Source organism: Petromyzon marinus, chromosome 73 (genome assembly GCF_048934315.1).
Source record: "Petromyzon marinus isolate PM22_M1 ecotype Great Lakes invasive population chromosome 73, UKy_Petmar_22M1.pri1.0, whole genome shotgun sequence".
Taxonomy (NCBI): domain Eukaryota; kingdom Metazoa; phylum Chordata; class Hyperoartia; order Petromyzontiformes; family Petromyzontidae; genus Petromyzon; species Petromyzon marinus.
In genome coordinates this window covers 3,159,778-3,185,786 of record NC_133739.1, presented here as the reverse complement: position 1 = coordinate 3,185,786, position 26,009 = coordinate 3,159,778, and the positions used below count along the sequence as shown (strand labels likewise).

Sequence of the window (26,009 nt, the reverse complement as noted above, 5' to 3'; positions counted from 1 at the left end):
AGAGACAGAGAGACACACACAGAGAGACACACACAGAGAGACACTATGTGAGAGAGACACAGAGAGACACAGTGAGACACAGAGAGACACACACACAGAGACACACAGAGAGACACACAGAGAGACACTATGTGAGAGACACACAGAGAGACACTATGTGAGAGAGACACAGAGAGACACAGAGAGAGACACAGAGAGAGACACTATGTGAGAGAGACACAGAGAGACACACTATGTGAGAGAGACACAGAGAGACACAGAAAGACACAGAGACACACAGAGAGACACTGTGAGAGAGACACTATGTGAGAGAGACACAGAGACACACAGAGAGAGACACTACGTGAGAGAGACACTATGTGAGAGACACACAGAGAGACACACAGAGAGACACACAGAGAGACACAGAGAGAGACACTGTGTGAGAGAGACAGAGAGAGACACACAGAGAGACACTGAGAGACATTGAGAGAGAGACACTGTGAGAGACACTGAGAGAGACACTGTGAGACACTGAGAGAGAGACACAGAGAGACACTGTGAGAGACACACAGAGAGACAGAGAGACAAACACAGAGAGACACTGTGTGAGAGAGACACAGAGAGACACTGTGAGAGAGACACAGAGAGACACTGTGAGAGAGACACAGAGAGACACACAGAGAGACACTACGTGAGAGAGACACACAGAGAGAGACAGAGAGACACACAGAGACACACAGAGAGACACAGAGAGACACACAGAGAGAGACACTATGTGAGAGAGACACAGAGAGAGACACTGTGAGAGAGACACAGAGAGAGACACAGAGAGACACTGTGAGAGAGACACAGAGAGAGACACAGAGAGACACTGTGAGAGAGACAGAGAGAAACACAGAGAGACACTGTGAGACACACAGAGAGAGAGACACTGTGTGAGAGAGACACAGAGAGACACACACAGAGAGACACTGTGAGACACAGAGAGACACGGTGAGACACAGAGAGAGAGACACTGTGAGAGAGAGACACTGAGAGACACAGAGAGACACTGAGAGACACACACAGAGAGACAGAAAGACACACAGAGAGAGACACTGTGTGAGAGAGAGATACAGAGAGACACTGAGAGACACACACAGAGAGACAGAGAGACACACAGAGAGACACTGAGAGACACTGAGAGACACTGAGAGACACACTGAGAGAGAGAGAGACAGAGAGACACTGAGAGACATTGAGAGAGAGACACTGTGAGAGAGACACAGAGAGACACTGAGAGACACACACAGAGAGAGACACACACAGAGAGACACACACAGAGAGACACAGAGAGAGACACTGAGAGACACAGAAAGACACAGAGACACACAGAGAGAGACACTGTGTGAGAGACACAGAGAGACACACAGAGAGACACTGTGTGAGAGAGACACTGAGAGACACACAGACAGACACTACGTGAGAGAGACACACAGAGAGAGACAGAGAGACACACAGAGAGACACAGAGAGACACACAGAGACACACAGAGAGACACAAAGAGAGACACAAAGAGAGACACTATGTGAGAGAGACACAGAGAGACACAGAAAGACACAGAGAGACACTGTGTCAGAGAGACACTATGTGAGAGAGACACAGAGAGACACAGAGAGAGACACTATGTGAGACACTGACAGAGAGACACAGAGAGACACTGAGAGAGACACAGAGAGAGACACTATGTGAGAGAGACACAGAGAGACACAGAAAGACACAGAGAGACACACAGAGAGACACTATGTGAGAGAGACACAGAGAGACACAGAGAGACACACTGAGAGAGACACAGAGACACAGAGAGACACAGAGAGACACAGAGAGAGACACTATGTGAGAGACACACAGAGAGACACAGAGAGACACACAGAGAGACACACAGAGAGACACTATGTGAGAGAGACACAGAGAGACACACAGAGAGAGACACTGTGAGAGAGACACAGAGAGACACACAGAGAGAGAGACACTGTGTGAGAGAGAGACACTGTGAGAGAGACACTGTGAGAGAGACACTATATGAGAGAGACACAGAGAGACACACAGAGAGACACTATGTGAGAGAGACACAGAGAGACACACACAGAGAGAGACACTACGTGAGAGAGACACACAGAGAGACACAGAGAGACACACAGAGAGACACACAGAGAGACACACAGAGAGAGACAGAGAGACACACAGAGAGACACTGAGAGACACACAGAGAGACACACAGAGAGACACACAGAGAGACACTATGTGAGAGAGACACAGAGAGACACAGAGAGAGACACTACGTGAGAGAGACACACAGAGAGACACACAGAGAGACACACAGAGAGACACACAGAGAGACACACACAGAGACACACTACGTGAGAGAGTCACTATGTGAGACACAGAGACACACACAGAGAGACACAGAGACACACACAGAGAGACACACAGAGAGACACACAGAGAGAGACACAGAGAGAGACACACACAGAGAGACACTGTGTGAGAGAGACACAGAGAGACACACACAGAGAGACACACTGAGAGACACTGAGAGACACTGACAGAGAGACACAGAGAGACACACAGAGAGACACTACGTGAGAGAGTCACTATGTGAGACACAGAGAGACACTATGTGAGACACAGAGACACACAGAGAGACACTGTGAGAGAGAGACACTATGTGAGACACACACAGAGAGACACTGCGTGAGAGAGACACTGAGAGACACTGAGAGACACTGTGAGACACTGAGAAAGAGACACTGTGAGAGAGAGACACTATGTGAGACACAGAGACACACACACAGAGAGAGACACTGTGTGAGAGAGACAGAGAGACACACACAGAGAGAGACACTGTGTGAGAGAGAGATACAGAGAGACACTGAGAGACACACACAGAGAGACAGAGAGACACACAGAGAGACACACACAGAGACACACTACGTGAGAGAGTCACTATGTGAGACACAGAGACACACACAGAGAGACACAGAGACACACACAGAGAGAGACACTACGTGAGACACACAGAGACACACACAGAGACACACAGAGAGAGACACTGTGAGAGAGAGACACACACAGAGACACACTACGTGAGAGAGTCACTATGTGAGACACAGAGACACACACAGAGAGACACAGAGACACACACAGAGAGACACACACAGAGAGACACACACAGAGAGACACACACAGAGAGACACACAGAGAGACACACAGAGAGACACTGTGTGAGAGAGACACACAGAGAGACAGAGAGACACACAGAGACACACAGAGAGACACACACAGAGAGACACACAGAGAGACACACACAGAGACACACTGTGAGAGAGAGACACTATGTGAGACACAGAGACACACACAGAGAGACACACACAGAGAGACACAGAGAGACACACAGAGAGACACACAGAGACACACAGAGAGACACACAGAGAGAGAGACACAGAGAGACACACACAGAGAGAGACACTATGTGAGACACAGAGAGACAGAGACACACACAGAGAGAGACACTGTGAGAGAGACACTACGTGAGAGAGACACTGTGAGAGAGACACTACGTGAGAGAGACACTGTGAGAGAGACACTACGTGAGAGAGACACTGTGAGAGACACACACAGAGAGACACACACACAGAGAGAGACAGAGACACACACAGAGAGACAGAGAGACACACAGAGAGACAGAGAGACACACACAGAGAGAGACACTGTGTGTGTAAGAGAGTCCCTATGTGAGACACAGAGACACACACAGAGAGACACAGAGAGACACACACACAGAGAGACACACAGAGACACACACAGAGAGAGACACACACACAGAGAGAGACACACAGAGAGACACTATGTGAGACACAGAGACACACACAGAGAGACAGAGACACACACACAGAGAGAGACAGAGACACACACAGAGAGACAGAGACACACACACACAGAGACACACAGAGACACACACAGAGAGACACACAGAGAGAGACACTATGTGAGAGAGACACAGAGAGACACACAGAGAGACACTATGTGAGAGAGACACAGAGAGACACACAGAGAGAGACACTATGTGAGAGAGACACAGAAAGACACAGACACACACAGAGAGACACTGTGTGAGAGAGACACAGAGAGACACACACAGAGAGAGACACTATGTGAGAGAGACACAGAGAGACACACAGAGAGACACTATGTGAGAGAGACACAGAGAGACACTGAGAGAGACACAGAGAGAGACACTATGTGAGAGAGACACAGAGAGACACTGAGAGAGACACAGAGAGAGACACTATGTGAGAGAGACACAGAGAGACACACAGAGAGACACTATGTGAGAGAGACACAGAGAGACACTGAGAGAGACACAGAGAGAGACACTATGTGAGAGAGACACAGAGAGACACACTATGTGAGAGAGACACAGAGAGACACAGAAAGACACAGAGAGACACAGAGAGACACTATGTGAGAGAGACACAGAGAGACACACACAGAGAGAGACACTATGTGAGAGAGACACAGAGAGACACAGAAAGACACAGACACACACAGAGAGAGACACTATGTGAGAGAGACACAGAGAGACACACAGAGAGACACTATGTGAGAGAGACACAGAGAGACACACAGAGAGAGACACTATGTGAGAGAGACACAGAAAGACACAGAGACACACACAGAGAGACACTGTGTGAGAGAGACACAGAGAGACACACACAGAGAGAGACACTATGTGAGACAGACACAGAGAGACACACAGAGAGACACTGTGTGAGAGAGACAGAGAGAGACACACAGAGAGACACTGAGAGACATTGAGAGAGACACTGTGAGAGACACTGAGAGAGACACTGTGAGACACAGAGAGAGACACAGAGAGACACACAGAGACACACTGAGAGACACAGAGAGACACAGAGAGACACACAGAGAGAGACACTACGTGAGAGAGAGACACTGTGAGACACAGAGAGACACACAGAGAGACACTGTGTGAGAGAGACACTGAGAGACACACAGAGAGACACTGTGAGAGAGACACTGTGAGAGAGAGACACTGTGAGACACAGAGAGACACTGAGAGAGACACTGTGAGAGAGACACTGTGAGACACAGAGAGACACTGAGAGAGACACTGTGAGAGAGACACTATGTGAGAGAGACACTGTGAGAGAGACACTGTGAGACACAGAGAGACACTGAGAAAGACACTGTGAGAGAGACACTATGTGAGAGAGACACTGTGAGAGAGAGAGACACTGTGAGACACAGAGAGACACTGACAGAGACACTGTGAGAGAGACACTATGTGAGAGAGACACTGTGAGAGAGAGACACTGTGAGACACAGAGAGACACTGTGAGAGAGACACTATGTGAGAGAGACACAGAGAGACACAGAGAGACACTGAGAGACACTGACAGAGAGACACAGAGAGACACACAGAGAGACACTACGTGAGAGAGACACTACGTGAGAGAGACACTGTGTGAGAGAGACACACAGAGACACACTGAAAGACACAGAGAGAGACACAGAGAGAGACACAGAGAGACACAGAGAGAGACACAGAGAGAGACACAGAGAGACACACAGAGAGACACACACAGAGACACACAGAGACACACAGAGACACACAGAGAGAGACACAGACACACACACAGAGAGACACACAGAGAGACACTACGTGAGAGAGACACTACGTGAGAGAGACACTGTGAGAGAGACACTGTGAGAGAGACACTGTGTGAGAGAGACACACAGAGACACACAGAGAGACACACAGAGAGAGACACAGAGACACACACACAGAGACACACACAGAGAGACACACAGAGAGACACACACAGAGAGACACACACAGAGAGAGACACTATGTGAGAGAGACACTGTGAGAGAGAGACACAGAGAGACACTGTGAGAGAGACACAGAGACACACACAGAGACACAGAGACACACAGAGAGACACAGAGACACACAGAGAGACACACACACACACAGAGAGAGACACACACAGAGAGACACACACACAGAGAGACACACACACAGAGAGACACACACAGAGAGACACACACACAGAGAGACACACACAGAGAGACACACACAGAGAGACACACACAGAGAGACATACACACAGAGAGACACACACAGAGACACACACACAGAGACACACACAGAGAGACACTGTGTGAGAGAGAGATACAGAGAGACACTGAGAGACACACACAGAGATACAGAGAGACACACTGTGAGACACACACACAGAGACACAGAGACACACACAGAGAGACACTGTGTGTGAGAGAGTCACTATGTGAGACACAGAGAGACACACACACAGAGACACACACACAGAGACACACACACAGAGAGACACACAGAGAGACACACACAGAGAGACACACACACACAGAGACACAGAGACACACACAGAGAGAGACACTGTGTGAGAGAGTCACTATGTGAGACACAGAGAGACACACACAGAGAGACACACACACACAGAGAGACACACACACAGAGAGAGACACAGAGAGACACTGTGAGAGAGAGACACTATGTGAGACACAGAGACACACACACAGAGAGAGACAGAGACACACACACAGAGAGACACTGTGAGAGAGAGACACACTGTGTGTGTGAGAGAGTCCCCCTCCCCCCTCCCCCCTCCACCTTCACCAGCGATGATGCCGTTGCTGGCTAGCCCCATGATGGCGGTGAGGCCTACGCTGAAGATGGCCGCCTGTCCAAAGTTGAGCGCGGCGAGGGAGGTGGTGGTGTGTAGTGACGCTGTCTCATAGCGCCCCAACACGGCATCATAGCGCTCAGACTCATAGCGCTCGTTGTTAAAGTACTGTGGGAGAGACACAGACAGTGAGACACAGACACAGAGGCAGTGAGACAGAGAGACAGAGAGACAGAGAGACAGAGAGGGAGGTGGTGGTGTGTAGTGACGCTGTCTCATAGCGCCCCAACACGGCATCATAGCGCTCAGACTCATAGCGCTCGTTGTTAAAGTACTGTGGGAGAGACACAGAGACACAGACACAGAGAGACAGTGAGACAGAGAGACAGAGAGACAGAGAGACAGAGAGACAGAGACACAGAGAGACAGAGAGGGAGGTGGTGGTGTGTAGTGACGCTGTCTCATAGCGCCCCAACACGGCATCATAGCGCTCAGACTCATAGCGCTCGTTGTTAAAGTACTGGGGGAGAGACACAGAGACACAGACACAGAGACAGTGAGACAGTGAGACAGAGACACAGAGAGACACAGAGACACAGACAGTGAGACAGAGAGACAGAGAGACAGAGACACAGAGAGGGAGGTGGTGGTGTGTAGTGACGCTGTCTCATAGCGCCCCAACACGGCATCATAGCGCTCAGACTCATAGCGCTCGTTGTTAAAGTACTGGGGGAGAGACACAGAGACACAGAGACAGTGAGACAGACACAGTGAGACAGAGACACAGAGACACAGAGAGACAGAGAGGGAGGTGGTGGTGTGTAGTGACGCTGTCTCATAGCGCCCCAACACGGCATCATAGCGCTCAGACTCATAGCGCTCGTTGTTAAAGTACTGTGGGAGAGACACAGACAGTGAGACAGAGAGACAGAGGCAGTGAGACAGAGAGACAGAGAGACACAGAGACAGAGAGGGAGATGGTGGTGTGTAGTGACGCTGTCTCATAGCGCCCCAACACGGCATCATAGCGCTCAGACTCATAGCGCTCGTTGTTAAAGTACTGTGGGAGAGACACAGACAGTGAGACAGAGAGACAGAGGCAGTGAGACAGAGAGACAGAGAGACACAGAGACAGAGAGGGAGATGGTGGTGTGTAGTGACGCTGTCTCATAGCGCCCCAACACGGCATCATAGCGCTCAGACTCATAGCGCTCGTTGTTAAAGTACTGTGGGAGAGACACAGACAGTGAGACAGAGAGACAGAGGCAGTGAGACAGTGAGACAGAGAGACAGAGAGACAGAGAGGGAGGTGGTGGTGTGTAGTGACGCTGTCTCATAGCGCCCCAACACGGCATCATAGCGCTCAGACTCATAGCGCTCGTTGTTAAAGTACTGGGGGAGAGACACAGAGACACAGAGACAGTGAGACAGACACAGTGAGACAGAGACACAGAGACACAGAGAGACAGAGACACAGAGAGACAGAGAGACAGAGAGGGAGGTGGTGGTGTGTAGTGACGCTGTCTCATAGCGCCCCAACACGGCATCATAGCGCTCAGACTCATAGCGCTCGTTGTTAAAGTACTGGGGGAGAGACACAGAGACACAGACACAGAGACAGTGAGACAGAGACACAGAGACACAGAGAGACACAGAGACACAGAGAGACAGAGAGGGAGGTGGTGGTGTGTAGTGACGCTGTCTCATAGCGCCCCAACACGGCATCATAGCGCTCAGACTCATAGCGCTCGTTGTTAAAGTACTGGGGGAGAGACACAGACAGTGAGACACACAGACAGTGAGACAGAGAGACAGAGAGACAGAGAGACAGAGAGGGAGGTGGTGGTGTGTAGTGACGCTGTCTCATAGCGCCCCAACACGGCATCATAGCGCTCAGACTCATAGCACTCGTTGTTAAAGTACTGGGGGAGAGACACAGACACAGAGACAGTGAGACAGTGAGACAGAGAGACAGAGAGACAGAGAGGGAGGTGGTGGTGTGTAGTGACGCTGTCTCATAGCGCCCCAACACGGCATCATAGCGCTCAGACTCATAGCACTCGTTGTTAAAGTACTGGGGGAGAGACACAGAGACACAGAGACAGTGAGACAGTGAGACACAGTGAGACAGAGACAGAGAGACAGTGAGACACAGAGAGACAGAGAGACAGAGAGACAGAGAGGGAGGTGGTGGTGTGTAGTGACGCTGTCTCATAGCGCCCCAACACGGCATCATAGCGCTCAGACTCATAGCGCTCGTTGTTAAAGTACTGGGGGAGAGACACAGAGACACAGAGACAGTGAGACAGTGAGACACAGACAGTGAGACAGAGAGACAGTGAGACAGAGAGACAGAGGGAGGTGGTGGTGTGTAGTGACGCTGTCTCATAGCGCCCCAACACGGCATCATAGCGCTCAGACTCATAGCGCTCGTTGTTAAAGTACTGGGGGAGAGACACAGAGACAGAGAGACAGAGACACAGAGACAGAGAGACACAGAGACACAGAGACAGAGACACAGAGACACAGACAGTGAGACAGTGAGACAGTGAGACAGAGAGACAGAGACACAGAGAGACACAGAGACACAGAGAGACAGAGAGGGAGGTGGTGGTGTGTAGTGACGCTGTCTCATAGCGCCCCAACACGGCATCATAGCGCTCAGACTCATAGCGCTCGTTGTTAAAGTACTGGGGGAGAGACACAGAGACAGAGACACAGAGACAGAGACATAGAGACAGAGAGACAGAGAGACAGAGAGACAGTGAGACAGTGAGACAGTGAGACAGTGAGACAGAGACACAGAGACACAGAGACAGTGAGACAGTGAGACACACAGAGAGACAGAGACACAGAGACAGAGACACAGTGAGACAGAGAGACAGTGAGACACAGAGACACAGAGACACAGAGACAGAGAGACAGTGAGACACAGAGACACAGAGACAGTGAGACAGAGAGACAGTGAGACACAGAGACAGAGACAGTGAGACACAGAGATACAGTGAGACACAGTGACACAGAGACACAGAGACACAGTGAGACACAGTGAGACACAGTGAGACACAGAGACAGTGAGACAGTGAGACAGTGTGACAGAGACACAGAGATAGTGAGACACAGAGACAGTGAGACAGTGAGACAGAGAGACAGTGAGACAGTGAGACAGTGAGACACAGAGACAGAGAGACAGGCACAGACACAGAGACAGTGAGACACAGACACAGTGAGACACAGAGAGACAGTGAGACACAGAGACACAGAGACACAGAGACAGTGAGACAGAGACACAGTGAGACACAGAGACAGTGAGACAGAGAGACAGACACAGAGAGACAGTGAGACAGAGAGACAGTGAGACACAGAGAGACAGAGAGACAGACAGTGAGACAGAGACACAGAGACACAGAGACACAGAGACAGTGAGACATAGAGAGACAGAGAGACAGAGAGACAGAGAGACACAGAGACACAGAGACAGTGAGACAGTGAGACAGTGACACAGAGACACAGAGACACAGAGACAGTGACACAGAGACACAGAGACATAGTGAGACAGTGAGACACAGAGAGACACAGAGACACAGTGAGACAGTGAGACAGTGAGACACAGAGACAGAGACACAGAGACAGTGAGATAGAGACACAGCGACAGTGAGACACAGTGACACAGAGACAGAGACAGTGAGACAGTGAGACAGTGAGACACAGAGGGACACAGAGACAGTGAGACAGAAACACAGAGACAGTGAGACACAGACACAGTGACAGTGAGACAGTGAGACACAGAGACAGTGAGACAGTGAGACACACAGAGACACAGAGAGACACAGAGACACAGAGACACAGAGACACAGAGACAGTGAGACACAGAGACAGATAGACACAGAGACAGTGAGACACAGAGAGACAGAGAGACAGAGAGGGAGGTGGTGGTGTGTAGTGACGCTGTCTCATAGCGCCCCAACACGGCATCATAGCGCTCAGACTCATAGCACTCGTTGTTAAAGTACTGGGGGAGAGACACAGAGAGACAGACAGTGAGACAGTGAGACAGAGAGACAGTGAGACACAGAGACAGAGAGACAGAGAGACAGAGACAGAGAGACAGTGAGACAGTGAGACAGAGACACAGAGACAGTGAGACAGTGAGACACACAGAGAGACAGAGACACAGTGAGACAGAGAGACAGTGAGACACAGAGACACAGAGACAGAGAGACAGAGAGACAGTGAGACACAGAGACACCGAGACAGTGAGACAGAGAGACAGTGAGACACAGAGACAGTGAGACACAGAGACAGTGAGACACAGTGACACAGAGACACAGTGAGACACAGTGAGACACAGAGACAGTGAGACAGTGAGACAGAGACACAGAGATAGTGAGACACAGAGACAGTGAGACAGAGACACAGAGACAGTGAGACAGTGAGACAGTGAGACAGAGAGACACAGAGACACAGAGACAGAGAGACAGGCACAGACACAGAGACAGTGAGACACAGAGAGACACAGAGACACAGAGAGACAGAGAGACAGAGAGACAGAGAGGGAGGTGGTGGTGTGTAGTGACGCTGTCTCATAGCGCCCCAACACGGCATCATAGCGCTCAGACTCATAGCGCTCGTTGTTAAAGTACTGGGGGAGAGACACAGACAGTGAGACAGTGAGACAGTGAGACAGACACAGAGAGACAGAGAGACACAGAGAGACAGAGAGACAGAGAGACACAGAGACACAGAGACAGTGAGACAGTGACACAGAGACACAGAGACACAGAGACAGTGACACAGAGACACAGTGAGACAGTGAGACACAGAGACAGAGAGACACAGAGACACAGTGAGACAGTGAGACACAGAGACAGAGACACAGAGACAGTGAGATAGAGACACAGCGACAGTGAGACAGTGAGACAGTGAGACACAGAGGGACACAGAGACAGTGAGACAGAAACACAGAGACAGTGAGACAGTGAGACACACAGAGACACAGAGAGACACAGAGACACAGAGACACAGAGACACAGAGACAGTGACACAGTGACACAGAGACAGTGAGACACAGAGAGACACAGAGAGACAGAGAGACAGAGAGACAGAGAGACAGAGAGGGAGGTGGTGGTGTGTAGTGACGCTGTCTCATAGCGCCCCAACACGGCATCATAGCGCTCAGACTCATAGCGCTCGTTGTTAAAGTACTGGGGGAGAGACACAGACACAGAGACAGTGAGACAGAGAGACAGTGAGACACAGACAGTGAGACAGAGAGACAGTGAGACAGAGAGACAGAGAGGGAGGTGGTGGTGTGTAGTGACGCTGTCTCATAGCGCCCCAACACGGCATCATAGCGCTCAGACTCATAGCGCTCGTTGTTAAAGTACTGGGGGAGAGACACAGAGACAGAGAGACAGAGACACAGAGACAGAGAGACACAGAGACACAGAGACAGAGACACAGAGACACAGACAGTGAGACAGTGAGACAGTGAGACAGAGAGACAGAGACACAGAGAGACACAGAGACACAGAGAGACAGAGAGGGAGGTGGTGGTGTGTAGTGACGCTGTCTCATAGCGCCCCAACACGGCATCATAGCGCTCAGACTCATAGCGCTCGTTGTTGAAGTACTGGGGGAGAGACACAGAGACAGAGACACAGAGACAGAGAGACAGAGAGACAGAGAGACAGAGAGACAGAGACACAGAGACAGTGAGACAGTGAGACACACAGAGAGACAGAGACACAGAGACAGAGACACAGTGAGACAGAGAGACAGTGAGACACAGAGACACAGAGACAGAGAGACAGTGAGACACAGAGACACAGAGACAGTGAGACAGAGAGACAGTGAGACACAGAGACAGAGACAGTGAGACACAGAGATACAGTGAGACACAGTGACACAGAGACACAGTGAGACACAGTGAGACACAGAGACAGTGAGACAGTGAGACAGTGAGACAGAGACACAGAGATAGTGAGACACAGAGACAGTGAGACAGTGAGACAGAGAGACAGAGAGACAGTGAGACAGTGAGACAGTGAGACACAGAGACAGAGAGACAGGCACAGACACAGAGACAGTGAGACACAGACACAGTGAGACACAGAGAGACAGTGAGACACAGAGACACAGAGACAGTGAGACAGAGACACAGTGAGACACAGAGACAGTGAGACAGAGAGACAGACACAGAGAGACAGTGAGACAGAGAGACAGTGAGACACAGAGAGACAGAGAGACAGACAGTGAGACAGAGACACAGAGACACAGAGACACAGAGACAGTGAGACATAGAGAGACAGAGAGACAGAGAGACAGAGAGACACAGAGACACAGAGACAGTGAGACAGTGAGACAGTGACACAGAGACACAGAGACACAGAGACAGTGACACAGAGACACAGAGACATAGTGAGACAGTGAGACACAGAGAGACACAGAGACACAGTGAGACAGTGAGACAGTGAGACACAGAGACAGAGACACAGAGACAGTGAGATAGAGACACAGCGACAGTGAGACACAGTGACACAGAGACAGTGAGACAGTGAGACAGTGAGACAGTGAGACACAGAGGGACACAGAGACAGTGAGACAGAAACACAGAGACAGTGAGACACAGACACAGTGACAGTGAGACAGTGAGACACAGAGACAGTGAGACAGTGAGACACACAGAGACACAGAGAGACACAGAGACACAGAGACACAGAGACAGTGAGACACAGAGACAGATAGACACAGAGACACAGTGAGACACAGAGAGACAGAGAGACAGAGAGACAGAGAGGGAGGTGGTGGTGTGTAGTGACGCTGTCTCATAGCGCCCCAACACGGCATCATAGCGCTCAGACTCATAGCACTCGTTGTTAAAGTACTGGGGGAGAGACACAGAGAGACAGACAGTGAGACAGTGAGACAGAGAGACAGTGAGACACAGAGACAGAGAGACAGAGAGACAGAGACAGAGAGACAGTGAGACAGTGAGACAGAGACACAGAGACAGTGAGACAGTGAGACACACAGAGAGACAGAGACACAGTGAGACAGAGAGACAGTGAGACACAGAGACACAGAGACAGAGAGACAGAGAGACAGTGAGACACAGAGACACCGAGACAGTGAGACAGAGAGACAGTGAGACACAGAGACAGTGAGACACAGAGACACAGTGAGACACAGTGAGACACAGAGACAGTGAGACAGTGAGACAGAGACACAGAGATAGTGAGACACAGAGACAGTGAGACAGAGACACAGAGACAGTGAGACAGTGAGACAGTGAGACAGAGAGACACAGAGACACAGAGACAGAGAGACAGGCACAGACACAGAGACAGTGAGACACAGAGAGACACAGAGACACAGAGAGACAGAGAGACAGAGAGACAGAGAGGGAGGTGGTGGTGTGTAGTGACGCTGTCTCATAGCGCCCCAACACGGCATCATAGCGCTCAGACTCATAGCGCTCGTTGTTAAAGTACTGGGGGAGAGACACAGAGAGACACAGACAGTGAGACAGTGAGATAGAGACATAGAGACACAGAGACAGTGAGAGACAGTGAGAGACAGACAGTGAGAGACAGACAGTGAGAGACAGAGAGAGACAGAGATACATAGACAGTGAGACACAGAGACAGTGAGACAGTGAGACAGTGAGACACAGAGACAGAGACACAGAGACACAGGGGGACAGAGAGACACAGAGAGACAGAGACACAGACACACAGAGACACAGAGACAGTGAGACAGTGAGACAGAGACACAGAGACACAGACAGTGAGACACAGGGAGACAGAGACAGAGACACAGAGACAGTGAGACACAGAGACAGAGAGACAGGCACAGACACAGAGACAGTGAGACACAGAGAGACAGAGAGACAGAGAGACAGAGAGGGAGGTGGTGGTGTGTAGTGACGCTGTCTCATAGCGCCCCAACACGGCATCATAGCGCTCAGACTCATAGCGCTCGTTGTTAAAGTACTGGGGGAGAGACACAGAGACAGAGAGACAGTGAGACACAGAGACACAGAGACACAGAGACAGAGAGACAGTGAGACAGAGACAGTGAGAGACACAGAGACAGTGAGAGACACAGAGACAGTGAGATAGAGACACACAGAGACACAGAGAGACAGAGAGGGAGGTGGTGGTGTGTAGTGACGCTGTCTCATAGCGCCCCAACACAGCATCATAGCGCTCAGACTCATAGCACTCGTTGTTAAAGTACTGGGGGAGAGACAGAGAGACAGTGAGACAGTGAGACAGTGAGACAGAGAGACAGAGAGACAGAGACACAGAGACAGTGAGACATTGAGACAGTGAGACAGTGAGACACAGAGACAGTGAGACACAGAGACAGTGAGACAGAGACAGTGAGACAGTGAGACACAGAGACAGTGAGACAGAGACAGTGAGTCAGTGAGACAGTGAGACACAGAGACAGTGAGACAGAGACAGTGAGTCAGTGAGACAGTGAGACACAGAGACAGTGAGACACAGAGACACAGAGACAGTGAGACACAGAGACAGTGAGACAGAGACAGTGAGACAGTGAGACAGTGAGACACAGAGACAGTGAGACACAGAGACACAGAGACAGTGAGACACAGAGAGACACAGAGAGACACAGAGAGACACACAGAGACACACAGACACAGAGAGACACACAGAGACACACAGAGACAGTGAGACACAGAGACAGTGAGACACAGAGACAGAGAGAGAGACAGAGCTGGAGACAGAGGTAAACAGACAGAGAGAGACAGAGAGAGACAGACAGAGACGGAGAGAGCTGGAGAGAGACAGCGAGATAGAGCTGGAGACAGAGAGACAGAGAGACAGAGCTGGAGACAGAGGTAGAGAGACAGAGAGAGAGACAGAGATAGAGAGACAGAGGTAGAGAGACAGAGGTAGAGAGACAGAGAGAGAGACAGAGAGAGAGACAGAGAGAGAGACACAGAGAGAGACAGAGCTGGAGACAGAGGTAGAGAGACAGAGAGAGACAGAGAGAGCTGGAGACAGGGGTAGAGAGACAGAGAGAGACAGGGAGAGAGACAGAGAGACAGAGAGACAGAGCTGGAGACAGAGAGAGACAGACAGGAAGGTGGAGATAGAGAGACAGAGAGACAGAGACAGAGAGAGACAGACAGACAGGAAGGTGGAGATAGAGAGACAGAGAGAGACAGAGGTAGACAGACAGAGAGAGACAGAGAGACAGGTAGAGAGAGAGACAGAGAGAGAGAGACAGACAGGAAGGTGGAGATAGAGAGACAGAGAGACAGAGACAGAGAGAGACAGACAGACAGGTAGAGACAGAGAGACAGAGGTAGACAGAGAGAGAGACAGGAAGGTGGAGATAGAGAGACAGGTAGAGACAGAGACAGAGAGAGACAGAGAGACAGAGGAATGTGGAGTGGTCACCACCTTGACTGTTTCGTAGTTGAGATAGAGAGACAGAGACAGACAGAGAGAGAGACAGAGACAGAGAGAGAGAGACAGGTAGACAGACAGAGAGACAGAGAGAGACAGGTAGACAGACAGACAGGTACCCAGACAGAGGAACGTGGAGTGGTCACCTTGATTGTCTCGTAGTTGAGGAGGGAGTCAGACAGACAGGTAGACAGGTAGACAGACAGGCACAGAGACAGGTAGACAGACAGACAGACAGGTACCCAGACAGAGGAACGTGGAGTGGTCACCTTCACTGTCTCGTAGTTGAGGAGGGAGTCAGAGAGACAGGTAGACAGACAGAGAGAGACAGGTAGACAGTCAGGTAGACAGGTAGACAGAGAGACAGGTAGACAGACAGACAGGTACCAGACAGAGGAACGTGGAGTGGTCACCTTCACTGTCTCGTAGTTGAGGAGGGAGTCAGACAGACAGGTACTCAGACAGAGGAACGTGGAGTGGTCACCTTCACTGTCTCGTAGTTGAGGAGGGAGTCAGACAGACAGGTACTCAGACAGAGGAACGTGGAGTGGTCACCACCTTCACTGTTTCGTAGTTGAGGAGGGAGTCAGAGACACAGAGACAGGTAGACAGGTAGAGACACAGAGACAGGTAGAGACACAGAGACAGTCAGAGACCCAGACAGAGGAACGTGGAGTGGTCACCTTCACTGTCTCGTAGTTGAGGAGGGAGTCAGACAGACAGGTCCCCAGACAGAGGAACGTGGAGTGGTCACCTTCACTGTCTCGTAGTTGAGGAGGGAGTCAGACAGACAGGTAGAGACACAGAGACAGTCAGGTAGACACAGACAGACAGGTACTCAGACAGAGGAATGTGGAGTGGTCACCTTCACTGTCTCGTAGTTGAGGAGGGAGTCAGACAGACAGGTACCAGACAGAGGAACGTGGAGTGGTCACCTTCACTGTCTCGTAGTTGAGGAGGGAGTCAGACAGACAGGTACTCAGACAGAGGAACGTGGAGTGGTCACCTTCACTGTTTCGTAGTTGAGGAGGGAGTCAGACAGACAGGTACTCAGACAGAGGAACGTGGAGTGGTCACCTTCACTGTCTCGTAGTTGAGGAGGGAGTCAGACAGACAGGTACTCAGACAGAGGAACGTGGAGTGGTCACCTTCACTGTCTCGTAGTTGAGGAGGGAGTCAGACAGACAGGTACTCAGACAGAGGAACGTGGAGTGGTCACCACCTTCACTGTCTCGTAGTTGAGGAGGGAGTCAGACAGACAGGTACTCAGACAGAGGAACGTGGAGTGGTCACCACCTTCACTGTCTCGTAGTTGAGGAGGGAGTCAGACAGACAGGTACTCAGACAGAGGAACGTGGAGTGGTCACCTTCACTGTCTCGTAGTTGAGGAGGGAGTCAGAGAGACAGGTAGAGACACAGAGACAGTCAGGTACTCAGACAGAGGAACGTGGAGTGGTCACCTTCACTGTCTCGTAGTTGAGGAGGGAGTCAGACAGACAGGTACTCAGACAGAGGAACGTGGAGTGGTCACCTTCACTGTCTCGTAGTTGAGGAGGGAGTCAGAGACACAGAGACAGACACAGGTAGAGACAGGTGGACAGACAGGTACTCAGACAGAGGAACGTGGAGTGGTCACCACCTTCACTGTCTCGTAGTTGAGGAGGGAGTCAGACAGACAGGTACTCAGACAGAGGAACGTGGAGTGGTCACCTTCACTGTCTCGTAGTTGAGGAGGGAGTCAGAGACACAGACAGACAGGTAGACAGACAGGTACTCAGACAGAGGAACGTGGAGTGGTCACCTTCACTGTCTCGTAGTTGAGGAGGGAGTCAGACAGACAGGTACTCAGACAGAGGAACGTGGAGTGGTCACCTTCACTGTCTCGTAGTTGAGGAGGGAGTCAGAGACACAGACAGACAGGTAGAGACAGGTGGACAGACAGGTACTCAGACAGAGGAACGTGGAGTGGTCACCTTCACTGTCTCGTAGTTGAGGAGGGAGTCAGACAGACAGGTACTCAGACAGAGGAACGTGGAGTGGTCACCTTCACTGTTTCGTAGTTGAGGAGGGAGTCAGAGACACAGACAGACAGGTAGAGACAGGTGGACAGACAGGTACTCAGACAGAGGAACGTGGAGTGGTCACCTTCACTGTCTCGTAGTTGAGGAGGGAGTCAGACAGACAGGTACTCAGACAGAGGAACGTGGAGTGGTCACCTTCACTGTCTCGTAGTTGAGGAGGGAGTCAGAGACACAGACAGACAGGTAGAGACAGGTGGACAGACAGGTACTCAGACAGAGGAACGTGGAGTGGTCACCTTCACTGTCTCGTAGTTGAGGAGGGAGTCAGACAGACAGGTACTCAGACAGAGGAACGTGGAGTGGTCACCTTCACTGTCTCGTAGTTGAGGAGGGAGTCAGAGACACAGACAGACAGGTAGAGACAGGTGGACAGACAGGTACTCAGACAGAGGAACGTGGAGTGGTCACCTTCACTGTCTCGTAGTTGAGGAGGGAGTCCACCGCTCGGTTTCCAGCTTCGTTGTCAGCTTTGTTCATCTCCACTCGGAAACGCGTCCTGGGGGAGGGGGGTCACGGGGGGGTCACGGAGGGGTCATGGGGGGGTCACGGGGGGGGGTCACTGGGGGGTCACGAGTCTCTGACTGAGTGAGTGTGTGATTGAGTGAGTCTGTGAGTGAGTCTGTGAGTGAGTCTCTGAGTGAGTCTGTGAGTGAGTCTGTGAGTGAGTGTGAGTGAGTCTCTGAGTGAGTCTCTGAGTGAGTCTCTGAGTGAGTGAGTCTGTGAGTGAGTCTCTGACTGAGTGAGTCTGTGACTGAGTGAGTCTCTGAGTGAGTCTCTGGCTGATTGAGTCTCTGGCTGAGTGAGTCTCTGACTGAGTGAGTCTGTGAGTGAGTCTGTGACTGAGTGAGTCTCTGAGTGAGTTTCTGACTGAGCCTGACTGAGTCTGAGTGAGTGAGTCTGAGTGAGTGAGTCTGAGTGAGCGAGTCTCTGAGTGAGTCTCTGACTGAGTCTCTGAGTCTCTGAGTGAGTCTCTGAGTGAGTGAGTCTCTGAGTGAGTCTCTGAGTGAGTCTCTGAGTGAGTCTCTGAGTGAGTCTCTGACTGAGTCTCTGAGGGAGTCTCTGAGGGAGTCTCTGAGGGAGTCTCTGAGGGAGTCTCTGAGGGAGTCTCTGAGTGAGTCTCTGACTAAGTCTGTGAGTGAGTCTGTGAGTGAGTCTCTGACTGAGTGAGTCTCTGACTGAGTCTCTGACTGAGTCTCTGAGTGAGTCTCTGAGTGAGTCTCTGAGTGAGTCTCTGAGTGAGTCTCTGACTGAGTGAGTCTCTGACTGAGTGTCTGAGTGAGTCTCAGAGTGAGTCTCAGAGTGAGTGAGTCTCTGAGTGAGTCTCTGAGCGAGTCTCTGAGCGAGTCTCTGAGTGAGTCTCTGAGTGAGTCTCTGAGTGAGTGAGTCTCTGAGTGAGTCTCTGAGTGAGTCTCTGACTGAGTGAGTCTGTGAGTGAGTCTCTGACTGAGTCTGTGAGTGAGTCTCTGAGTGAGTCTCTGACTGAGTCTCTGATTGAGTCTCTGACTAAGTCTCTGAGTGAGTCTCTGAGTGAGTCTCTGAGTGAGTCTCTGACTGAGTGAGTCTGTGAGTGAGTCTCTGACTGAGTCTCTGACTGAGTCTCTGACTGAGTCTCTGACTGAGTCTGTGAGTGAGTCTCTGACTGAGTCTCTGACTGAGTCTGTGAGTGAGTCTGTGAGTGAGTCTCTGACTGAGTGAGTCTGTGACTGAGTGAGTCTGTGACTGAGTGAGTCTGTGAGTGAGTCTCTGACTGAGTCTCTGAGTGAGTCTCTGACTAAGTCTCTGACTGAGTCTCTGAGTGAGTCTCTGAGTGAGTCTCTGAGTGAGTCTCTGACTGAGTCTCTGAGTGAGTCTCTGAGTGAGTCTCTGAGTGAGTCTCTGACTGAGTGAGTCTGTGAGTGAGTCTCTGAGTGAGTCTCTGAGTGAGTCTCTGACCGAGTCTCTGACTGAGTCTCTAACTAAGTCTCTGAGTGAGTCTCTGAGTGAGTCTGTGAGTGAGTCTGTGAGTAAGTCTGTGAGTCTGTGAGTGAGTCTCTGAGTGAGTCTGTTAGTGAGTCTCTGAGTGAGTCTCTGAGTGAGTCTCTGACTGAGTGAGTCTCTGAGTGAGTCTCTGAGTGAGTCTCTGAGTGAGTCTCTGAGTGAGTCTCTGAGTGAGTCTCTGAGTGAGTCTGTGAGTATCTGAGTGAGTCTGTGAGTGAGTCTGTGAGTGAGTCTCTGACTGAGTCTCTGACTAAGTCTGTGAGTGAGTCTCTGACTGAGTGAGTCTGTGAGTGAGTCTCTGAGTGAGTCTGTGAGTGAGTCTCTGAGTGAGTCTCTGAGTGAGTCTCTGAGTGAGTCTCTGAGTGAGTCTCTGACTGAGTCTCTGACTGAGTCTCTGACTGAGTCTCTGACTGAGTCTCTGACCGAGTGAGTCTGTGAGTGAGTCTGTGAGTGAGTCTGTGAGTGAGTCTGTGAGTGAGTCTGTGAGTGAGACTCTGAGTGAGTCTCTGAGTGAGTCTCTGACTGAGTGAGTCTGTGAGTGAGACTCTGAGTGAGTCTCTGAGTGAGTCTCTGACTGAGTCTCTGACCGATTCTGACTGAGTCTCTGACTGAGTCTGTGAGTGAGTCTGAGTGAGTCTCTGAGTGAGTCTCTGAGTGAGTCTGTGAGTGAGTCTTTGACTGACTGAGTCTCTGACTGAGTCTCTGAGTGAGTCTCTGAGTGAGTCTCTGAGTGAGTCTCTGAGCAAGTCTGTGAGTGAGTCTCTGAGTGAGTATGTGAGTGAGTCTGTGAGTGAGTCTGTGAGTGAGTCTGTGAGTGAGTCTGTGAGTGAGTCTCTGAGCGAGTCTCTGAGCGAGTCTCTGACTGAGTCTCTGACTGAGTGAGTCTGTGAGTGAGTCTCTGACTGAGTCTCTGACTGAGTCTCTGACTGAGTCTCTGACTGAGTCTGTGAGTGAGTCTCTGACTGAGTCTCTGACTGAGTCTGTGAGTGAGTCTGTGAGTGAGTCTCTGACTGAGTGAGTCTGTGACTGAGTGAGTCTGTGACTGAGTGAGTCTGTGAGTGAGTCTCTGACTGAGTCTCTGAGTGAGTCTCTGACTAAGTCTCTGACTGAGTCTCTGAGTGAGTCTCTGAGTGAGTCTCTGACTGAGTCTCTGAGTGAGTCTCTGAGTGAGTCTCTGAGTGAGTCTCTGACTGAGTGAGTCTGTGAGTGAGTCTCTGAGTGAGTCTCTGAGTGAGTCTCTGACCGAGTCTCTGACTGAGTCTCTAACTAAGTCTCTGAGTGAGTCTCTGAGTGAGTCTGTGAGTGAGTCTGTGAGTAAGTCTGTGAGTCTGTGAGTAAGTCTCTGAGTGAGTCTGTTAGTGAGTCTCTGAGTGAGTCTCTGAGTGAGTCTCTGACTGAGTGAGTCTCTGAGTGAGTCTCTGAGTGAGTCTCTGAGTGAGTCTCTGAGTGAGTCTCTGAGTGAGTCTCTGAGTGAGTCTCTGAGTGAGTCTCTGACTGAGTCTCTGACTGAGTCTCTGACTGAGTCTCTGACTGAGTCTCTGACCGAGTGAGTCTGTGAGTGAGTCTGTGAGTGAGTCTGTGAGTGAGTCTGTGAGTGAGTCTGTGAGTGAGACTCTGAGTGAGTCTCTGAGTGAGTCTCTGACTGAGTGAGTCTGTGAGTGAGACTCTGAGTGAGTCTCTGAGTGAGTCTCTGACTGAGTCTCTGACCGATTCTGACTGAGTCTCTGACTGAGTCTGTGAGTGAGTCTGAGTGAGTCTCTGAGTGAGTCTCTGAGTGAGTCTGTGAGTGAGTCTTTGACTGACTGAGTCTCTGACTGAGTCTCTGAGTGAGTCTCTGAGTGAGTCTCTGAGTGAGTCTCTGAGCAAGTCTGTGAGTGAGTCTCTGAGTGAGTATGTGAGTGAGTCTGTGAGTGAGTCTGTGAGTGAGTCTGTGAGTGAGTCTCTGAGCGAGTCTCTGAGCGAGTCTCTGACTGAGTCTCTGACTGAGTGAGTCTGTGAGTGAGTCTCTGAGTGAGCCTCTGAGTGAGTCTCTGAGTGAGTCTCTGACTGAGTCTGTGAGTGAGTCTCTGATTGAGTCTCTGATTGAGTCTCTGACTGAGTCTCTGAGTGAGTCTCTGAGTGAGTCTCTGACTGAGTGAGTCTGTGAGTGAGTCTCTGAGTGAGTCTCTGAATGAGTCTGTGAGTGAGTCTGTGAGTGAGTCTCTGACTAAGTCTCTGAGTGAGTCTCTGAGGGAGTCTCTGACTAAGTCTCTGAGTGAGTCTCTGACTAAGTCTCTGAGTGAGTCTCTGACTGAGTCTCTGAGTGAGTCTGTGAGTGAGTCTGTGAGTGAGTCTCTGACTGAGTCTCTGACTGAGTCTCTGACTGAGTCTCTGAGTGAGTCTCTGAGTGAGTCTCTGAGTGAGTCTCTGACTAAGTCTCTGAGTGAGTCTCTGAGTGAGTCTCTGAGTGAGTCTCTGAGTGAGTCTCTGAGTGAGTCTCTGAGTGAGTCTCTGAGTGAGTCTCTGAGTGAGTCTCTGAGTGAGTCTCTGAGTGAGTCTGTGAGTGAGTCTCTGACTAAGTCTGAGTGAGTCTGTGAGTGAGTCTCTGAGTGAGTCTGTGAGTGAGTCTTTGACTGAGTGAGTCTCTGAGTGAGTCTCTGAGTGAGTCTCTGACTAAGTCTCTGAGTGAGTCTCTGACTGAGTCTCTGAGTGAGTCTCTGAGTGAGTCTCTGACTGAGTGAGTCTCTGAGTGAGTCTCTGAGTGAGTCTCTGACTAAGTCTCTGAGTGAGTCTCTGAGTGAGTCTCTGAGTGAGTCTCTGAGTGAGTCTCTGAGTGAGTCTCTGAGTGAGTCTGTGAGTGAGTCTCTGAGTGAGTCTCTGAGTGAGTCTCTGAGTGAGTCTCTGAGTGAGTCTCTGACTAAGTCTCTGAGTGAGTCTCTGAGTGAGTCTGTGAGTGAGTCTCTGACTAAGTCTGTGTGAGTCTGTGAGTGAGTCTTACCTCCACTGAGTCACTCCCACCGTGAACGCCGTGTAGGCTGCCAGCGTTCCCATGGCAACGAGAGAGAACTCCAGGCCGCACTTGTAGTACTGGCAAAGACAAAGGCACCCCGGGTAGCTCGAGCTCACTGTTGGGACAAGTGCTGGGAGCATTGATGAGACAAAGGCGAAAATTTGGGTGAGTGGGTGGGTGAGTGAGTGGGTGGGTGAGTGGGTGGTTGAGTGAGTGAGTGGGTGGGTGAGTGGGTGGGTGAGTTAGTGAGTGGGTGAGTGAGTGGGTGAGTGGGTGAGTGGGTGAGTGAGTGGGTGAGTGGGTGGGTGTTTGAGTGAGTGGGTGAGTGAGTGGGTGAGTGGGTGGGTGGTTGAGTGAGTGGGTGAGCGAGTGGGTGAGTGAGTGAGTGGGTGAGTGGGTGAGTGAATGGGTGAGTGAGTGAGTGAGTGGGTGGGTGGGTGAGTGGGTGGGTGAGTGAGTGGGTGGGTGGTTGAGTGAGTGAGTGGGTGGGTGAGTGACTGACTGAGTGACTGGGTGAGTGACTGAGTGAGTGAGTGGGTGAGTGAGTGGGTGAGTGAGTGGGTGGGTGGTTGAGTGAGTGAGTGGGTGGGTGAGTGACTGACTGAGTGACTGGGTGAGTGACTGAGTGAGTGAGTGGGTGAGTGGTTGAGTGAGTTAGTGAGTGAGTGAGTGACTGACTGACTGAGTGACTGGGTGGGTGGGTGGTTGAGTGAGTGGGTGAGTGAGTGAGTGAGTGGGTGGGTGGTTGAGTGAGTTAGTGAGTGAGTGAGTGAGTGACTGACTGAGTGAGTGACTGGATGAGTGACTGAGTGAGTGAGTGGGTGGTTGAGTTAGTGAGTGGGTGAGTGAGTGACTGACTGACTGACTGGGTGAGTGAGTGAGTGGGTGGGTGGTTGAGTGAGTGGGTGAGCGAGCGAATGGGTGGGTGGTTGAGTGAGTTAGTGAGTGAGTGACTGACTGAGTGAGTGAGTGGGTGAGTGACTGAGTGAGTGAGTGAGTGGGTGAGTGAGTTAGTGGGTGGGTGGTTGAGTGAGTTAGTGAGTGAGTGACTGGATGAGTGACTGAGTGAGTGAGTGACTGGGTGGGTGGGTGAGTGAGTGGGTGGGTGAGTGGGTGAGTGGGTGGTTGAGTGAGTTAGTGAGTGAGTGACTGATTGACTGAGTGACTGGGTGAGTGACTGAGTGAGTGAGTGGGTGGGTGGTTGAGTGAGTTAGTGAGTGAGTGAGTGACTGAGTGAGTGAGTGAGTCGGTGAGTAAGTGGGTGACTGAGTGAGTGAGTGACTGAGTGAGTGGGTGACTGACTGAGTGAGTGACTGAGTGACCGGGTGACTGAGTGAGTGACTGAGTGGGTGAGTGACTGAGTGACCGGGTGAGTGAGTGACTGAGTGACCGGGTGAGTGAGTGAGTGACTGAGTGGGTGAGTGAGTGAGTGACTGAGTGAGTGAGTGACTGAGTGACCGGGTGAGTGACTGAGTGACCGGGTGAGTGAGTGAGTGACCGAGTGAGTGACTGAGTGAGTGACTGACTGACTGACTGAGTGACTGAGTGACTGAGTGACCGGGTGAGTGACCGGGTGAGTGAGTGAGTGACTGAGTGAGTGACTGACTGACTGACTGAGTGAGTGACTGAGTGACTGAGTGACCGGGTGAGTGAGTGAGTGAGTGACTGACTGACTGAGTGACTGACCACCCGACCGACCGACCGACCCAACGACTCAACCCACCCCACTCCACACCACCACCCACCCACCACACAACACCCACACCTCACCAGAATCCCGCTGACCAGGGCCATCTCGAGCGCCGTGGGCCCGAGGTTGAAGACGACCGCGCTGAGCAGGAAGGCCAGGGCACGAGTGCCCCGGTCGAGCGCCCTCACCAGCGCCCCCGTGTGGCGCTCCGCGTGGAACTCCGCCCCCAGCGAGTGGAGGCGCTGGAAGACGGCAACGGCGAGCGAGCGCACAGACCGCTGGGCCACGGCCGAGAAGGCGACGGAGCGCAGCTCAGCGAAGAGGGCCGAGCCGACACGGGCGGCGCCGTCTGTGGTGGTGGTTGGTGGTGGGGAGTGGGGATTGGTGGGGAGTGGTGGTGGTGATGGCGGTGGTGGTGGTGGGTGGTGGTGGGGAGTGGGGAGTGGGGAAGGTGGTGAGTGGTGGGGAGTGGTGGGGAGTGGGAGTGGGGGGAGTGGGGAGTGGGGAGTGGGGGAGTGGGGAGTGGGGGAGTGGGGGAGTGGGGGAGTGGGGGAGTGGGGAGTGGGGAGTGGGGAGTGGGGAGTGGGGAGTGGGGAGTGGGGGGGTGGTGGGTGGTGATGGTGGTGGTGGGGAGTGGGGAGTGGGGGGAGTGGTGAGTGGGGAGTGGGGAGTGGGGAGTGGGGAGTGGTGGGGAGTGGGGAGTGGGGGGGTGGTGGGTGGTGATGGTGGTGGTGGGGAGTGGGGATGGTGGTGGTGGTGATGGTGGTGGTGGGGAGTGGTGGTGGGGAGGAGTGGAAGGGTGGGGGGAGTGGGGGGGTGGTGGTGGTGGTGGTGATGGTGGTGAGTGGGGAGTGGTGGGGAGTGGGGAGTGGGGAGTGGGGGGAGTGGGAGTGGGGGGAGTGGGGGGAGTGGGGGGAGTGGTGGGGAGTGGGGAGTGGGGAGTGGGGGGGTGGTGGTGGTGATGTTGGTGGGGGTAGGGGTGGTGGTGGTGGTGGTGGTGATGGTGGTGGTGGTGATGTTGGTGGGGGTAGGGGTGATGGTGGTGGTGATGGTGGTGGGGAGTGGGGAGTGGGGAGTGGTGGGGAGTGGTGGGAGTGGGGGGAGTGGGGAGTGGTGGGA

General features: G+C 51.8%; 1 protein-coding gene across 4 annotated transcripts in view; it reads right to left on the bottom strand.

Annotated features, from left to right (window-relative positions):
* The window catches only part of LOC116937985 (iron-sulfur clusters transporter ABCB7, mitochondrial), an 83,382-nt gene that overhangs the window by 35,569 nt on the left and 21,804 nt on the right, over positions 1-26,009 (bottom strand). The window contains exons 6-9 of one of the 4 annotated variants that reach the window (XM_076055849.1): positions 24,971-25,239; positions 23,189-23,277; positions 18,643-18,730; positions 6,704-6,878 (exon numbers count right to left, since the gene is read on the bottom strand). In XM_076055849.1, coding sequence (XP_075911964.1) covers positions 6,704-6,878; positions 18,643-18,730; positions 23,189-23,277; positions 24,971-25,239 — 621 coding nt within the window. Of the gene's footprint in view, positions 1-6,703; positions 13,597-18,642; positions 18,731-23,188; positions 23,278-24,970; positions 25,240-26,009 lie in introns of those variants that run through there. The other 3 variants (XM_076055846.1, XM_076055848.1, XM_076055847.1) reach the window with 3 other exon arrangements.